The sequence below is a fragment of the Hibiscus syriacus genome, unplaced genomic scaffold, assembly GCF_006381635.1.
Source record: "Hibiscus syriacus cultivar Baekdansim isolate YM2019G1 unplaced genomic scaffold, ASM638163v2 tig00003041_pilon, whole genome shotgun sequence".
NCBI lineage: Eukaryota > Viridiplantae > Streptophyta > Magnoliopsida > Malvales > Malvaceae > Hibiscus > Hibiscus syriacus.
The window spans coordinates 9,523,165-9,537,942 of NW_024061960.1; the positions used below are offsets into that span (position 1 = coordinate 9,523,165).

Here is a 14,778-nt window from a genome sequence, read left to right on the forward strand (position 1 = left end):
TATTCATGAATACTAAACGAAGTGAACAAAAATACTTTTAAAAATAAAAAAATAAATATAATATAATAATAAAATTTTAAATGAATACAAATCAAATTTTAACACGTTAAAAAATAAACAAACGTGAATATATATATAAGCACAATTCATTTGCATTCCATGTGCCTTATTGGGCTAAATTGGTTTGTTTTTCAAAATTGTTTCCTCCCGATCCCGACTTCTCACGTGTTATCTTATGCTACGAAACAAAATAGATCAGTCGCAGGATTATTAATTTTGCAACGAGTCCCCTCCACCAATTATAAGATGACACGTTAACATCAAAACAACCCCTTTTGAAATGACCCACAGATTTACCAGAATCAACTAGCGCCCATGCAAACTCGGCCCTTCCCGAATCAAGCTCTGATAATCACGGCCCGGTTCGATTATAAAATAGTGCTTAGTTCCACTAATCAGTCTTAACAAACCAATTTTGCTCTTAACCTTTTAATTTCTTAAACTTTTTTCTTCTCGCAAAAAAAGTAGAATAAAATGATTCTCAGTTTGCTACTTTTCTCTTTAATCTACTAATTTCTCCATCTCTGTTCCTTTTTCAGTGCCGATCCCCTGCATTTTGAATCTCGAATCTGGTAAGTATTCTTCATTTTTTTTACCTTTATCCCGTTGTTTCTACATGATAATTATTATTTTGGGTTCTCCGTATCGTTCATGTTGATTTTCATGCAATAATTTTTATATAACGATTTGTTTTTTCTTTTAATTGTTTTTCCCCATTTTGGGTAGTGAGTCGAGTTAGTGAAACTTTTGACTAACAGTATTGATTAGAGATTCTTCTCCGTAGGACCGTAGCTTAATTTTCTTCTTTCATTTCATAATTGCTACCTTTTTTTCCTTTGATTTTCAGCTGTGAACCTATAGGAAGCTATCAAATCCGAGGCACCATGGAAGCAGACGACAAGTTTTTGAACATGGGCATTCTCATAGTTGCCACGCTAGTAGTGGCCAAGCTCATATCGTTCCTCATAATGCCCAGATCTAAGAAGCGGGTGCCGCCAGTGATCAAAACTTGGCCGGTAATCGGTGGGCTCCTTCGATTCATGAAAGGACCCATCGTGATGCTCCGAGAGGAGTGCCCAAAGCTTGGCAATGTTTTCACGTTGAACTTGTTTAACAAGAAGATAACATTCTTGATTGGGCCTGAGGTTTCAGCACACTTTTTTAAGGCTTCTGAATCAGACCTCAGCCAACAGGAGGTTTATCAGTTCAATGTGCCTACTTTCGGGCCAGGTGTGGTGTTTGATGTTGATTACTCGGTGAGGCAAGAGCAGTTCCGGTTCTTCACGGAGGCCCTTAGAGTTAATAAACTTAAGGGTTATGTGGATCAGATGGTTACAGAAGCTGAGGTGAGTGATTTGCATACACATTACTTGTTTATACATTGCTTATAATTTGATGACCCCATATCTGAACCTAATAAAGAAGCGACAATTATTCGATAATGTTAATAGTAACATGGGGTTTTGCATTTCTGTTTTCGAGTAAATTGAACCCAATTAAGTTAAAGTACTTTGTTTATTCCAATGTGGATCATGTGGAGTTGGAGATAGAAAAGAGATATGTGAAGGTTGATAATCTGCACATGATAATAAATTTATTTTGGAGATAGAAAAAAAGATTTCTTTAGTAGTTTTGGTTTGTGCATAAAGTGTACCTTTACTTGATGAGTGGGAAGGCTTATGTTATTACTTGATGGTTTCTTGTGCATAATTTGCTACATTTGGTTCGGGTGTTCAGTCTGACATGCTAGAGGAGAATTTTCTGTTATTGAATATATGGTTCCATGTTGTATATGATCAATGGTGTAATTCTGTAGTTGTGATTTTGTTGTTTAATAATTATGGAATTGGGCAGGACTACTTCTCTAAATGGGGGGGATAGTGGTGTGGTGGACTTGAAGTATGAGCTGGAGCATTTGATCATCTTGACGGCTAGTAGGTGTCTCTTGGGTCGAGAAGTACGGGATAAGCTTTTTGATGATGTGTCTGCACTCTTCCATGATCTTGACAACGGCATGCTCCCTATCAGTGTTATCTTCCCTTACTTGCCTATCCCTGCTCATCGTCGTCGTGATCGAGCTCGAAAGAAGCTTTCTGAAATCTTTGTAAATATCATTTCTTCTCGTAAAAGTGCTGGCAAGTCTGAAAATGACATGTTGCAATGTTTCATTGAATCTAAGTACAAAGATGGTCGCCCAACTACAGAGGCTGAAGTAACTGGCTTGCTCATTGCTGCGCTCTTTGCTGGGCAGCATACTAGTTCCATTACCTCAACTTGGACAGGTGCTTATCTCCTTCGTCATAAAGAGTTCCTATCAGCTGTGGTCGAGGAGCAGAAACAACTAATGCAGAAGCATGGAAGCAAGGTTGATCATGATATTTTATCTGAGATGGACACCTTGTATCGGTGCATTAAGGAAGCCCTGAGACTTCACCCTCCACTTATTATGCTTCTACGCAGCTCACACACTGATTTTAGTGTAAAAACCCGAGATGGAAAAGAATATGACATTCCAAAGGGTCATATTGTTGCAACTTCACCAGCATTTGCAAACAGGCTTCCTTACATTTACAAGGATCCAGACACATACGATCCTGATAGATTCCGTGTTGGGGAGGGAAGAAGACAAGGCGGCAGGGGCTTTTTCATATATTTCCTTCGGAGGTGGCAGGCATGGTTGCCTTGGTGAACCATTTGCTTACCTTCAGATAAAGGCTATATGGAGCCATTTGTTGAGGAACTTCGAGCTGGAGCTTGTGTCACCTTTTCCTGAGACCGACTGGAATGCTATGGTGGTTGGTGTGAAAGGAAAGGTGATGGTTCGTTACAAGCGGCGACAGCTCTCTGTCGATTAGGAAGAGCTTCTGTTGATTTGCAATTTTAATTCATGTTGTTTAACATGTTGGCTTATTTTGTTCTGTTCTCAAACTTTGGTTTATTTCTCAGAAGTATTTGGATTCTATTTTCTAATTGTTTTTGGCTATTGATATAAATATTCATGATTAGTTCATGAGCAAAAACTTGGTTTTTGGTGTTCTCTCCTTGGAATGAAAATCATGTAAAACATAGTTTAGTTCAAAATAACTATTGCTGCAGTGAATGTCAAAGCACACTTGCATCACAAAGGTTTTAAGTCCCCAGCTTCTCCTGCTGTCCAGTTCAAATTTTTTTTCACCAGCCTTCAAGTAGATACTCTTCTGATGCGTCAGTTTACGAGCTAGGCCCTTCGATATTTGATGGAAAGCACCACCCAGCAATGCAGGTTGTGGAAACAGCATGGCTCGTTTAATCGAAGGATTAGTGAGAACCCACTGTTTCCTTAAAACTACTTCCGGTGATATATTTGTGAGAATCATATCCGACCTAGTAAAATATTCTTCGGCAACAAACACTCCGACATCCTCCCATGGGATAGCGTCAGTAAAGTGTAGAACCATATCATCAGCTATGATAACAGGAATGCAACCAAATACCACAGCTTCAACTAGCGTCGGACTCCAGGGTGTCCATCATAGCAAGCACAAGCAGATAACAGGAATGCATATCCTTGTAGGAAGAAGGTGGAAGAAATGTAGGCGTGATGTCTGTGAAAGCAGCGTTTGTTTTGCCGGTTCGATGAGTGGGTCTATGTCCATCAGCTGAATGTGATTTAAGAACGTCGAACTGTCGTGTTTACCAATAGAAAATTGGGCCTCCATATCAGTTAAGTATCCAGAAAATTGAGAAATTATTGGTCCTTGAACCCAAGCTATCGAAGTTCACAAACATCAAAGGAGGGCCTTTGTCTAACTCCATCAATTTATAAATTGTTTGGAGTTAAAGTATAATTTTTTAACGACGAAAGATTTTAACTTTTAAGAAGTTTTATTCGATAAAATCAATATTGTATTGTGATGTTTATTTTTCCAATAAATAAGGATTTTTCTTATTCAAAACGGAATATTTTACCAATTACTTTATAGGATAAAATCTACAGTTTATAAAATAGAAAGAAAAAAAAAGGAGAGATATGTTGTTCAAGATGACAATTGCCTATAAAATAAACTTAAGAGTTATATTGTGTGTGATTTTAAGAAATTAGAAATTTCACTAAAAGATTTAAATAGAATTAGATTCGAGATACAAGGTTTAGGATCGTTAGATGAGTGAAAATAGAGCTTAAAGTTAAGTATTTAGAAGCAGAAACAAATACAAGATTTTATGTGAGAGGACGAACTTTTAATATTTTAAATGGTTGTCCCTTGTTCCCATATGTAATGGGGTAGGAGAAGGTAAGATAGTAGGCTGCCCCCAACACTAGGTTGAGAGTAGCTTCCGTAGGAGACATCCGAATTATGAAATGCCCACCATGGGACTCGATCCCACGACCTTTTAATATTTTAAAAGAGTGAATATATAAAATTTTAAGGGCGAAAAAAGATTATCAATAGAAAATATATACAAGTATCTAATATATATAAAAATTTAAAATTTTCAAGAGGACGATCGCTCTTTCGATCCATAACTACTTAGAAAGGCACTGCCATTTTTGTTTATTGGATTTGGAATTCTTCCAAAATCATTTCACACGTAGACTTATTAACCCTCTTTGAATTATGAACTTCACATGTTGATTTATGAAGTTGGATGATTAGAGGTAAGATGGGTTAGTACGATGGAGAAAAAAAAGTAAGGAATTGATTAAGTTTAAATGCAAAGAGTGGAGAGTCTAACAAGAAAGAGGAAGAGCTACACCTTAAACATTTATACTTAATCTTTGGACTATCCGAAGGCTATACTCAATTGGGAGAAACATTGGCATAAGTATCAATACCACTTCTATTTTTCCACCCTCCCTTTCACCTATTTTTTCCACCTCAATTATTATAGGATAAGTGGAATGCTAAATTTATTTTTTGGCCAAACCCTAATGCCAAGATCGGTAGGCATTATTTGGAAACGAACACCTCCCAATCATGGATTTAAATGAGATATTTATGCTCTTAAACTATTTGAATTCAAGTAGTTCAATTATATCTTGAACTGAACTTAAATTTTAAATTTGATATTTGATCATATTCAAATTGAATATTGAGCCTTGTGTTTTGAATCAAGCTTAAACTTGCCACTATTTGAATTTGATTACACCCCTAGTTGCTAGCATGTTTACTGTATGAAAACAAAAAGAGAAAAGTAACAAATCTGAAACAATGCCTCTTTCCTGATTGCCCAGATATGGGTCAGCGTCATGCACATGCAGGGACGGTAGGTGTTGGCAGTGCCGAGCTACTAAAACTGAGATATTGGGAAAAGGCACAATGTCCCACATCGCAAGTCCTTTCACTTTCACCCCCGCATGGTGGTAGCGACATTGCCTTATCCCCCCAAGCGAAAGGTCCCAATCTCATTTCTATTTCGATCTTCCATGCATTTGCTGTCCTATTGAAAATGACGCTCAACCCTCCTGGCTTGGGGTCAAAAAGACAGCTACAGACCTTGTCTTTCTCTCCCAAAATGTCCACAACATGTGTCCAACACACGTGTGCCTGGTGATCTTGCCATCTCTTAGCTAACTGCCAATCTCAGCCACGAAGAAACACACCATCCCAATCGATCACCCTATAGACATAGATTGGAATGTAAATGAATTGAACTTGAACGAAAAAAATTGTGTTTGTATTCGTTTATTTGTTTTTAAAGGTGTTTATGTTCGTTTGTTTAATGTTCGTGAACATTGATTGTACCGCCCTTGCCTTTGGCTTTTGTTTTCTAATTTACGAGGAGGGTATGCAATAGCAAGTCGGGGGTGGAGGTGCTGGTGGTTAAGGCCACATGTTTGGTCATAAATGCAAAGAGAACCCCAGGGGCAGGAGGGGGCCTGTGCATTCAGACTCTTCCCTTTTGCTTCTACAGTTTTTCATGTCTCCTTGTGTTGTTTTCATTGTCCCCTACCGCCTTGTCCAAGGTTCATGGATCCCCGCCTAACGTTCCCCCGCCTCCCCCGTAGTCGTGGCTGCATGTTGGCCTTTGCCTGCATTCCCACAAAAGGGTTACATCTTTATTTTAAAACGATGATAATACCAATATGTCGACGCCATTTCTGACTCATCTCCCCGCTGTAAATCCCTGGCACCGTAGACATATTGTCCCCGAATTTCTTGAGTGTCCTCCACGCAATCAAAAAGCCACCTATAATGGAAGTCGATTTCCATAAGAAATGAGGAATGCACCTTTTAGACATACATGGAAGTAGAGACAAAAACGGGAAATCATGCGTCAACTGAAACTTTAAATGAGCCAGCCTATCTCGCCAACTTGCATCATCATGTTCTTACCATGTTTTTTCCCCCTTGTGAATTTACTCGCTGGAAAATGATGGTTTTTGATAGCGACAATTAAGAAAGCAGAGCTGCAGTTGAGTTGATCCATCTACTTTAATGGATGCGAAACGGGATTATTGATTATTCCCCCTCCACATGATGATTTTGAGGTGCATGGTGGATCAATGTGTACCATTAATTCTTTTAGCTTGCAAGCATTAGAAGAAGAATTATCTTTGATTTTATACCAGACAGAAAGTCGTACAAAAGGAGATAGAGTTGTCCCATAGCTTAAATGTCTAATTTTAATACAGAAACATGCAGACACTGAAGAAGAAAAAAGACAAAGAACTACAGTACAAATTCTTTTACAGATTCCAGGAAATTTTTAAGATTCATTTTCTTCATTCAGTCCCCAATCTGAACAGGCTTCCAAGAAGGTGCGTTTGGGCTGAAAAACCTTCCTACCACCCTAGAATCTAATATATTGACGACCTCCTCTGATTTAATGCATCTTGGTGTCTTATATTGGTTAACTGAAGATCCTTGAGACACGCAGAAATCCATGAGAGCATCAAATGTGCCGTGTTGCACCACTCGTATCTCTAATGGCCCGATCGAATTGTCCTTTCTCCTACATCTTCTGTAAACGGAATCGAGAGATTCTTCCACTGCGGAGCAACACTGCTCCATTAACTTAGGATCGAGTACCGGAAGATGGTTACTCCCTTTGATTGTGAGCTCCCAGAATAGAACATAGTGACCTGGTATGGAGGTAGTGTCGGCATAGCTCGTGTACTCTATCAACAGGAAGCCAAGCGACTCTACTATGACTTTTGCCTTTGTAACAGCCTTCAACAGGTCCTCCTCGTTGGTTTTGTCTGTGTCGATGCTTAAAACAACGTTCCGTCGATGCACAAATCGGAATTGAGGGGCTTTGTTGTGGAATCCTGACACCATTAGAATGTCTCCGACTCGATATCTATACAGGCCTGCCGAAAGAATATTCAATTACAATCCTATATACGAAAGGAGCGTGCTATATAAGAAGTAAAGACTAACCTGTAAAAGTTGTGACAACAAGTTCATAATACTGGCCAAGCTTTACATCAACGAGATCAACAGTTTCGACATCTTCACTGCAATTTTCTTTGCAAACACCATTGCACTGTACATCCACGGTTCCATCTTCATGGTTCTTCTTCACCGGTATGAACTCGAAGTAGGCCATATTCGAGATAAGCGTGTACGAGACATCCGAAGGCTTGCTCAGCGGTTTGAAATTAATCCCAAAGTAACATTCTGAAGAAGCATACATTGTGGAAACCAAAGGTATCCCTCCACTGTAGAATTCGAGGGTCGAAACATATTGTGCCATGGAACCTGTGACAATGACTTCAATGTATTTTGTTCTAGGCCAGAGTTTCTTAATTATCCCTTCCCATGATTCACCTCCGCATTCGTGTTCGATCAAGTTGGCCGATTCCGGATCCGGTTCGCCTAGAATCGACGATACGACATTTCTGCAACTGGGGTCAGTGATCCAGTCACTGACATGACCGGCTCTAATGTTGGAGCAGAGCTCTTTCCAATTGTCTTCCAAAAACTTGATGGCCCGTAAGAAAGCCGAAGCGAAAACTGCACCGACCCTTAAAACCTCTTGTCGTTGTACCAAACCGCAAAGCAATTGGCAGTACATGCTCTGCTTGCCGTCGGAGCATAAGATTGTCTCGTCAGGGCTGGTGTAAACATTGAAGCGGTTGAAGGGTCGATTCTTGAAATTACTACTCTTGTAGTAGCTTGTTAATACAGGCCTCGCCATTAGACCAGAGGGAGTTTTGGTCTCTGGCTTAACAAACAAAAGATACATTGCTTTTCCTTCATCCAAGCCGTCTACATACCTGCAATTTAACCAGTTCAAAAAAAAAGGCCATCATCATCTTTCTCGTGAGAAAACGAGAATATGTCAAAAGAAAAAAAGATCTTCACTTGTTCATCACAGGCACAAGCAGATTATAAAAGAATGTCTTCCTGTTCAGGTCTTCTGCAGTTGAAGGCATCATCTTCGGCTGCCCACCCGAAGTACCGGAGCTACATCAAAGAAAGATAAAATGACATTATATATCTTGTATATATATGTATGATCATATAGATGAAGTTGTACATACCTTGTGAGCAACTCGATAATCGGTTCGGCGGAAATGATGTTCACCGAATCTCCATTGGCGATTCGTTCGATATAAGGCTTGATATCTTCGTAATTCACCACAGGAACTTTGTTCTTGAAAACCTGCATGTCACACTGTCCATTAAGGAAGCCCTTAAGATATTCCGTATGCGCATTCCGTGTTATTATCTCCTCCAACACCAACTGCTGTATCTGGTGAACATTTTCCGTCAGGTCCTCGATAATCTTCATACCGGCTTCGTTGTCGTTCGGATCATAATCCGGCAACTGGCAAGGGTTACCTCTCGACATTTGATCAACGTCTTTGGTTATCCTAGAACATGTCCTCAACTGCTGTTTAACCTACAAAAAGAAAAAAAAAAACAGCTCAGTGTCTTGTAAGAGATCACAAAGCCTATTGGACTGAATTAAAAAAGCAACCTTATCAGCTTAAAACGAGGACAATGAGAATGGTAATTAAGAGAAGAACAGAGGCATGGAGCATACCGCTGTACAATTTATGGGGCATGCTCTCGTATTTAAAAGCCTTTGGCCCTTTCTCTCTCTCTTTCAGAGCTGGAATGTGTTTCTAGGGAAGTGCTGGGAGGGGGAAATGATTAAATAACAGATTTTTGGAGGCTTATTGGAAATGACGTATAATAAAAAACCTCTCCCTTAAAGAAAAATTAAGGGGGAGAGGAAATTGTGAGGGAAGTAGAGTGTGTGTGGAGGTCCTACACACGTGGTGCTGTCCACTTAGCTGTGTGATTAGATGCGGCTATTGCTGGTCAATACTACCTATTATCTGCAAGTCCCTATTTTTCCCATCACTAAGCTATGCAAACCATTAAACTAATCCTCGTTGGATTTCAAAACCCAATCGCAAGCTTTTTACTTTATTAGTTCTTATAGGATTAATAACCGCAATAACAACCTCAGACTATGACTCAAATTTTAGATCGATCTATAAATTTTGAAGTATTCTAATTGAAACCTTAAATATTGGTATGTATCAAACACGTCTTCTATCAGCCTAACATCGGCATGGGCTTTAAGTACTAACTTGAATTTGGCATGGTGTATATTTAAAATACATGGATCAAATTTCAGATAGTGTATACTTATCATATGAACAATTTATATCGCGATCCAACCCAACTCATATCCAAACTTGAATTTGGCATGGTGTATATTTAAAATACATGGATTAAAATTTGATTCGCATGTTTAGAAATGATTTATTTCATATCCAAACTAATTTTTTAATGTCCCAACAAACAACTAAGTTGACAAAATAACATGATTGATACAATACTAATACTTTAAAAAATCAATTAGAATAATTTAAAATATGGGGATATATTTAGAATTTAAACTATAACATGGGGACAGTCTGTTAGAATTTACCACCATTGTATTATAGTATAGAGCATATATATGTTTATGAAAGAGAGCTGCTAAGACTCTTGAATACAATACCATAAAGAGGAGGCAGATGGGATGTGAATAAATTAAGATGGTGATTAGGAAAGAAATCCAAGCTTTCCATGAATGGAGAGGACAAAGGTGCAATCATGAAAATCGCCCAGTACAGATCCTGTATAGTGCCATTGCCAAGAGATCCTAACGGACACACTATTTTTATAAGTAGGGTGGGGTGGGGTACCCTACATTATTCTATTATCTATATTAGCGGTTTGCAAGTTGTTAGTAGCGATTTTAGGTGGCATTACACATGGGTGATATGCATCAAAGAAGTGAAAGATGTAGAATTACATACCCAACTGTATCTACATAGCTGATTCCACTCGGACGGCTCTGTGACCCATTATAAACCATCATTTTTGTTGATCTCTATATTTATTGATAATAGAAATAGAGGTGTGATAGTTTATGATGATTTATCTTTTCTAATTTGGATGGAAAATCTTAAATGGTGGTTTAATATGCTGAAAGAGATGATGAACAATAGAAAGATCAATAGAGAAAGAGAGAGGCCCTTCTCCAACTTTGTATCATGATTTATATAATAAATCTAGTATAACGATGATTATTTGTAGGTTGATATTGTTGGTGTCAAGTCTAATATAATGATGACTATTTATAGATTGATAAGGTTGATGTCATGTCTAGTATAATGATGGTTATTTGTATATTGATAGATTAAATAGATATGACTAAAAAAATAGATTTAGCTTGTAGAATGGACTTGTCAATAGTCATATCAAAAACCTATAATTAGCGTAATGATATAAAATTCTAAAATTTTTTAAATGTTCTAAAAAATTTAAGATTCGATCACTGAAAGAATGATAAATAAATTTTAAGATTCGACCAACGAAAGAATGATAAATAAATATTCATTTATGAGGCATGTTTAGAGGTGACTGAGTCAAAAAATCATGCACACTGCTAGACAAAAATTACATGGAGGGAGAACATGCAGGTACTTGTGGAATAATTGGATTATATATTGTTCAGTGATCACCACAGAAATTGAAGATCACGTTAAGCGAGGCTGGCTTTTGTGTGGTTGCATGACATGTTCAGTTGTTTACCACATACAATCCATCTCCCTCGAGAAACAAATTCTGTTCGAGATGGTGATTCAATCAATCCCCTTACAAATAAATTATAATATGGATATGGGTTGTCATATTACTGAATCATGTGTCTTGTCAGTGACCCTACCTGGAATCATCAAAAATTATGATTGGAAACCGAGCAGCAGTGGAACCGATATCTGTTCATCGGGATCTAAACCACGAACTCTCTCTCTCTCTCTAGATTTGTAAAAGAAGTTTAGGGTCAAAAAAGTGCTTTGAAGGATCCAAGACACACCCAGTACTGCTCATGAAATGCAACTCCCGCCCAAGGCTATAAAGTACGTAAGCACAAACCCTAATTAATTCGTTGGGTAAGCAAGCAGTACAGGGAAAGAAGAAGGAGAAATGGAAGTTAAAACAATATTATAATGATGAATCAGTGTGTTTAAGACATACATATCGGGATTTGCTAGATATTGTTTCAGATGTTTTTGATGTTCAAAGGTAGAAAACAAAATAGGTGCCCTGTGGAGGGGACAGCAGGAGCAAAGAAGGGAAGGTCTATTCTTCTACATGCATTTTTTTAATATCATCGTTGACCAAAAATGAATTTAAAAAGCTCTAGTTTCTTGATATGAGAGCTTTGGAATTGAAGCCGATTGAAATCATTCAAGCAGGGTATATGATTGTTTTTCATCTTTTGACTTAAATAATATCAGCACAAACTCAACGAGATGAAAAAGAATGTTATTTTTTTTTAGAAATTTTAGTTTTGAACACTCGTGTTTATATAATATATGCTTGGTTAATAGTTAAGAATAATTCTAAACAGATAAATATTACTTTATAATTATCAATTCATCCCCGTCTTACGCCTAATATAACTGATTTATACACATGATCCGTGGAAAAAACCTATTTAGGGTTTTTAAATCTCGTCTCCCCTGGTCATATGCCGAAAGGCAAGAGGCTTTGGCTTCAGCACATAAAAAAAAAAAATTAGCCTTTGATTACATTATCTTTCATCCAGAGACACTGATGAAAATCACCAGATCCAAGAGTAAAGCAATGCTGATTATAAAAACGAAAAGGTATACAAAAAAAGAATATAAATTACGAGTATACATAATTAATTAACATTTGCGTTGTTGTTTTGTTTTACTTTAAATAATATTTAATAAAACTAGATTTACGTCGCAACTAAAGCAAGCTGCTTTAGGAACAATACATCTTCTGCTACTTGGTATATATATTACTGTGCACTTGTGAATTTTTTTTTTCTTCATAATCATTGGTTTTCGGTTCAATTAATCAGAACAATCCTCCCAACCTACTTTATCACACTCGTAAACGTCATTATTCGAACCTTTAACCGTACCTAATTGATCTAATGTCTTATCACAATAAACCAACCGGTTGTTGGTGTGTACATGTGATATGAATATATTAAAATTGGTTTATTTTGATGTGTAATTTTAAATTTATTGATATATTTTTAATTTTTATTCACATAAATTATATAAATACAAATATAAATATGCATTAACTATATACATATAAATATATTTGTATAAAAATATAAATTAAGTTTTATAATCTATTAAGTGATTATATTTTATTTTCTAAATATGGTTATTTAAAATATTAAGATAGAAAACAATGACTTAATTTTATAAATTATATACATATAATTATATTTTATTTTCTAAATATATTGTATAAAATATAGTTATAAAATTTTAAAGTTGAATTGTGAGCCCCTAAATATAACATGGGATGGATGAGACTTTCAATGTGTCTCATTAATATTATTTTATAATATTTTATAGTATAGATATAACATATAACAAAATGATTTAATTTTAGCTAAAAAATTTAAGTGTTTTTACTTCTAATTTTTTATTGAAATTAATTAGACTATATTGTACTAAACTAAAATTATATATTTAGCTATTCAATATATTATTAACTGACCCTATTCCAATATGTAATGGTGTGAAGGGAAGGTAAGGTAGTAGGCTGCCCCAAACGCCAGGTTGAGCGCAGCTGACCCTATTTAATATATTATAATACCTATAATTATATACAACATTCTTAAAGTTAATTAATAGTTAATTTACACTATTGTAACACAATATTTACATAAGATAAAATATAAATCAAAGTAAATTTAATTTACATATAATATTTACACATTATAATATCAAGATCAGGCAAATAGTATATACAAATATAAATAGAGTAGAGTCAACATGTGGGAAAAATTAAAATAGAAAAAAAGAAACACATGATGGTAAGCTAGGGCGGGGGCGGCCCATTACAAAAGTGAATGGACAGGGTGGCGGCCGGCGGGTGGTGCAGCGAAAAGGATAAGATTAGTCAACCTTTTGCTTTGTCTTCCACCGTTAATTAATTTTCAGTAATTATTAGTTAATACTTCTTCAATTTATTTAATTTTCCTAGCAAGAGGAGGGGAAAGCTATACATGTTAGGTACCATGAACATGCATGTGGGATGGGTTTGATTAAAAATTATATGTTATTACGTATATAAAGACTTTGGACCCACCAACGAAGGTTGGCCTGAGTGGAAGGGACTGTGGTCGTTTAATCAAGTGGTCTCAAGTTCGAGCCCTTGTGGAAGCAGAAAACTTTATTGGGAGAGGTTCCCACCTTTCATGTCCGACAGTACCTCGGAGGATTAATCTCAGACGAAGCCTGGAGACACCTTGGGATACCAAAAAAAAAAAAAAGACTTTGGACCCATGCAACCTTGACTATTTTGAAAATTTTATGTATGCTTATTTTAATTAAAAGAAAACAAACCAACAATAATAAATTTATGTAGTGATAAGATACAACTAATGCATTACTAAGAAGGAAATTTATGATTATATCTTAGAATTAATATTGTTGGAAGAATCCGTTATGAACATTGAATTTAATTAAATACAGAAATAAATTATTAATTTATTAAGATCCTCACATTATATTAGATGAATCTCTTTATTTGTAATTTTTTTATCATATCTTTTATATTTCCAAAAGTAGGGACAAAGGAGCTTAACATTTTAGAGGATTAAAGTTAAAAAAATTCAAAAATTTTGAATTAAATAATTGGTTTCTAAAAGGGATAAAATACTCTATTTTTGTTTCAAAAAAAAGTACACTATTTTATTTAATCAAAGGAATAAAAAGATTAAATTAAAAATTTGATATTATAGATGAATTAAAAATATAAAATTTTCATTAACGAAGAGGATCAAAAGTATGCATAATTAAATTAAACGAATTTGATAGCTCAATCTCATATTGATTTCTTCTTCTTCTTCTTAAAATTTAGGTTTCAGGTGAAATCTATTTTTGTTAATGATAAAATTGGTTTGGTCGGGGTTTATGTTTAGAGTAATTTTTTTTTGTTATGACTCGATATGATATTATAATTTCCTTTTATATAAATAAATATAATTACTCTAATATTCATCTCTTTATATTTTTTAATTAAATGAAAAAATACTTGTATTAAGTCTAAGTAGAGTTAATAAGTAATTACTTAAATTATTGTAAGGGTAAACTACTTTAAATACCATTCACTGTTAGGCTCGGGCTCATTTATGCCACCAAGGTTTTAATTTTGTCAATTTTAACTACAATTATTTAACTCCGCCGTTAATGACTAAATGGCACGATAACATGCATCTCCGAGC

The 14,778-nt window shown here is 35.8% G+C and overlaps 1 protein-coding gene and 1 pseudogene across 3 annotated transcripts; one reads left to right on the forward strand and one right to left on the reverse strand.

Annotated features, from left to right (window-relative positions):
* Nucleotides 1-479: 479 nt before the first annotated feature.
* LOC120172155 lies at nucleotides 480-3,073 on the forward strand (annotated as a pseudogene).
* Nucleotides 3,074-6,583: 3,510 nt separating this feature from the next.
* On the reverse strand, nucleotides 6,584-11,308 carry LOC120172166 (indole-3-acetic acid-amido synthetase GH3.17-like). Of its 3 annotated transcripts, none has more exons than XM_039179698.1 (6): nucleotides 11,297-11,308; nucleotides 9,034-9,098; nucleotides 8,528-8,889; nucleotides 8,349-8,450; nucleotides 7,422-8,260; nucleotides 6,584-7,351 (listed from the first exon to the last, which is right to left on the reverse strand). In XM_039179698.1, the coding sequence occupies exons 3-6, from the start codon at nucleotides 8,836-8,838 to the stop codon at nucleotides 6,768-6,770; spliced, it is 1,836 nt and encodes a 611-aa protein (XP_039035629.1). In that variant the 5' UTR covers nucleotides 8,839-8,889; nucleotides 9,034-9,098; nucleotides 11,297-11,308; the 3' UTR covers nucleotides 6,584-6,767. The 3 variants fall into 3 exon arrangements, with proteins under 3 accessions (XP_039035629.1, XP_039035633.1, XP_039035639.1); XM_039179702.1 differs by having other exon boundaries at nucleotides 9,034-9,095; nucleotides 11,296-11,308; XM_039179708.1 differs by lacking the exon at nucleotides 11,297-11,308 and having other exon boundaries at nucleotides 8,968-9,081.
* Between the last annotated feature and the right edge of the window lie 3,470 nt (nucleotides 11,309-14,778).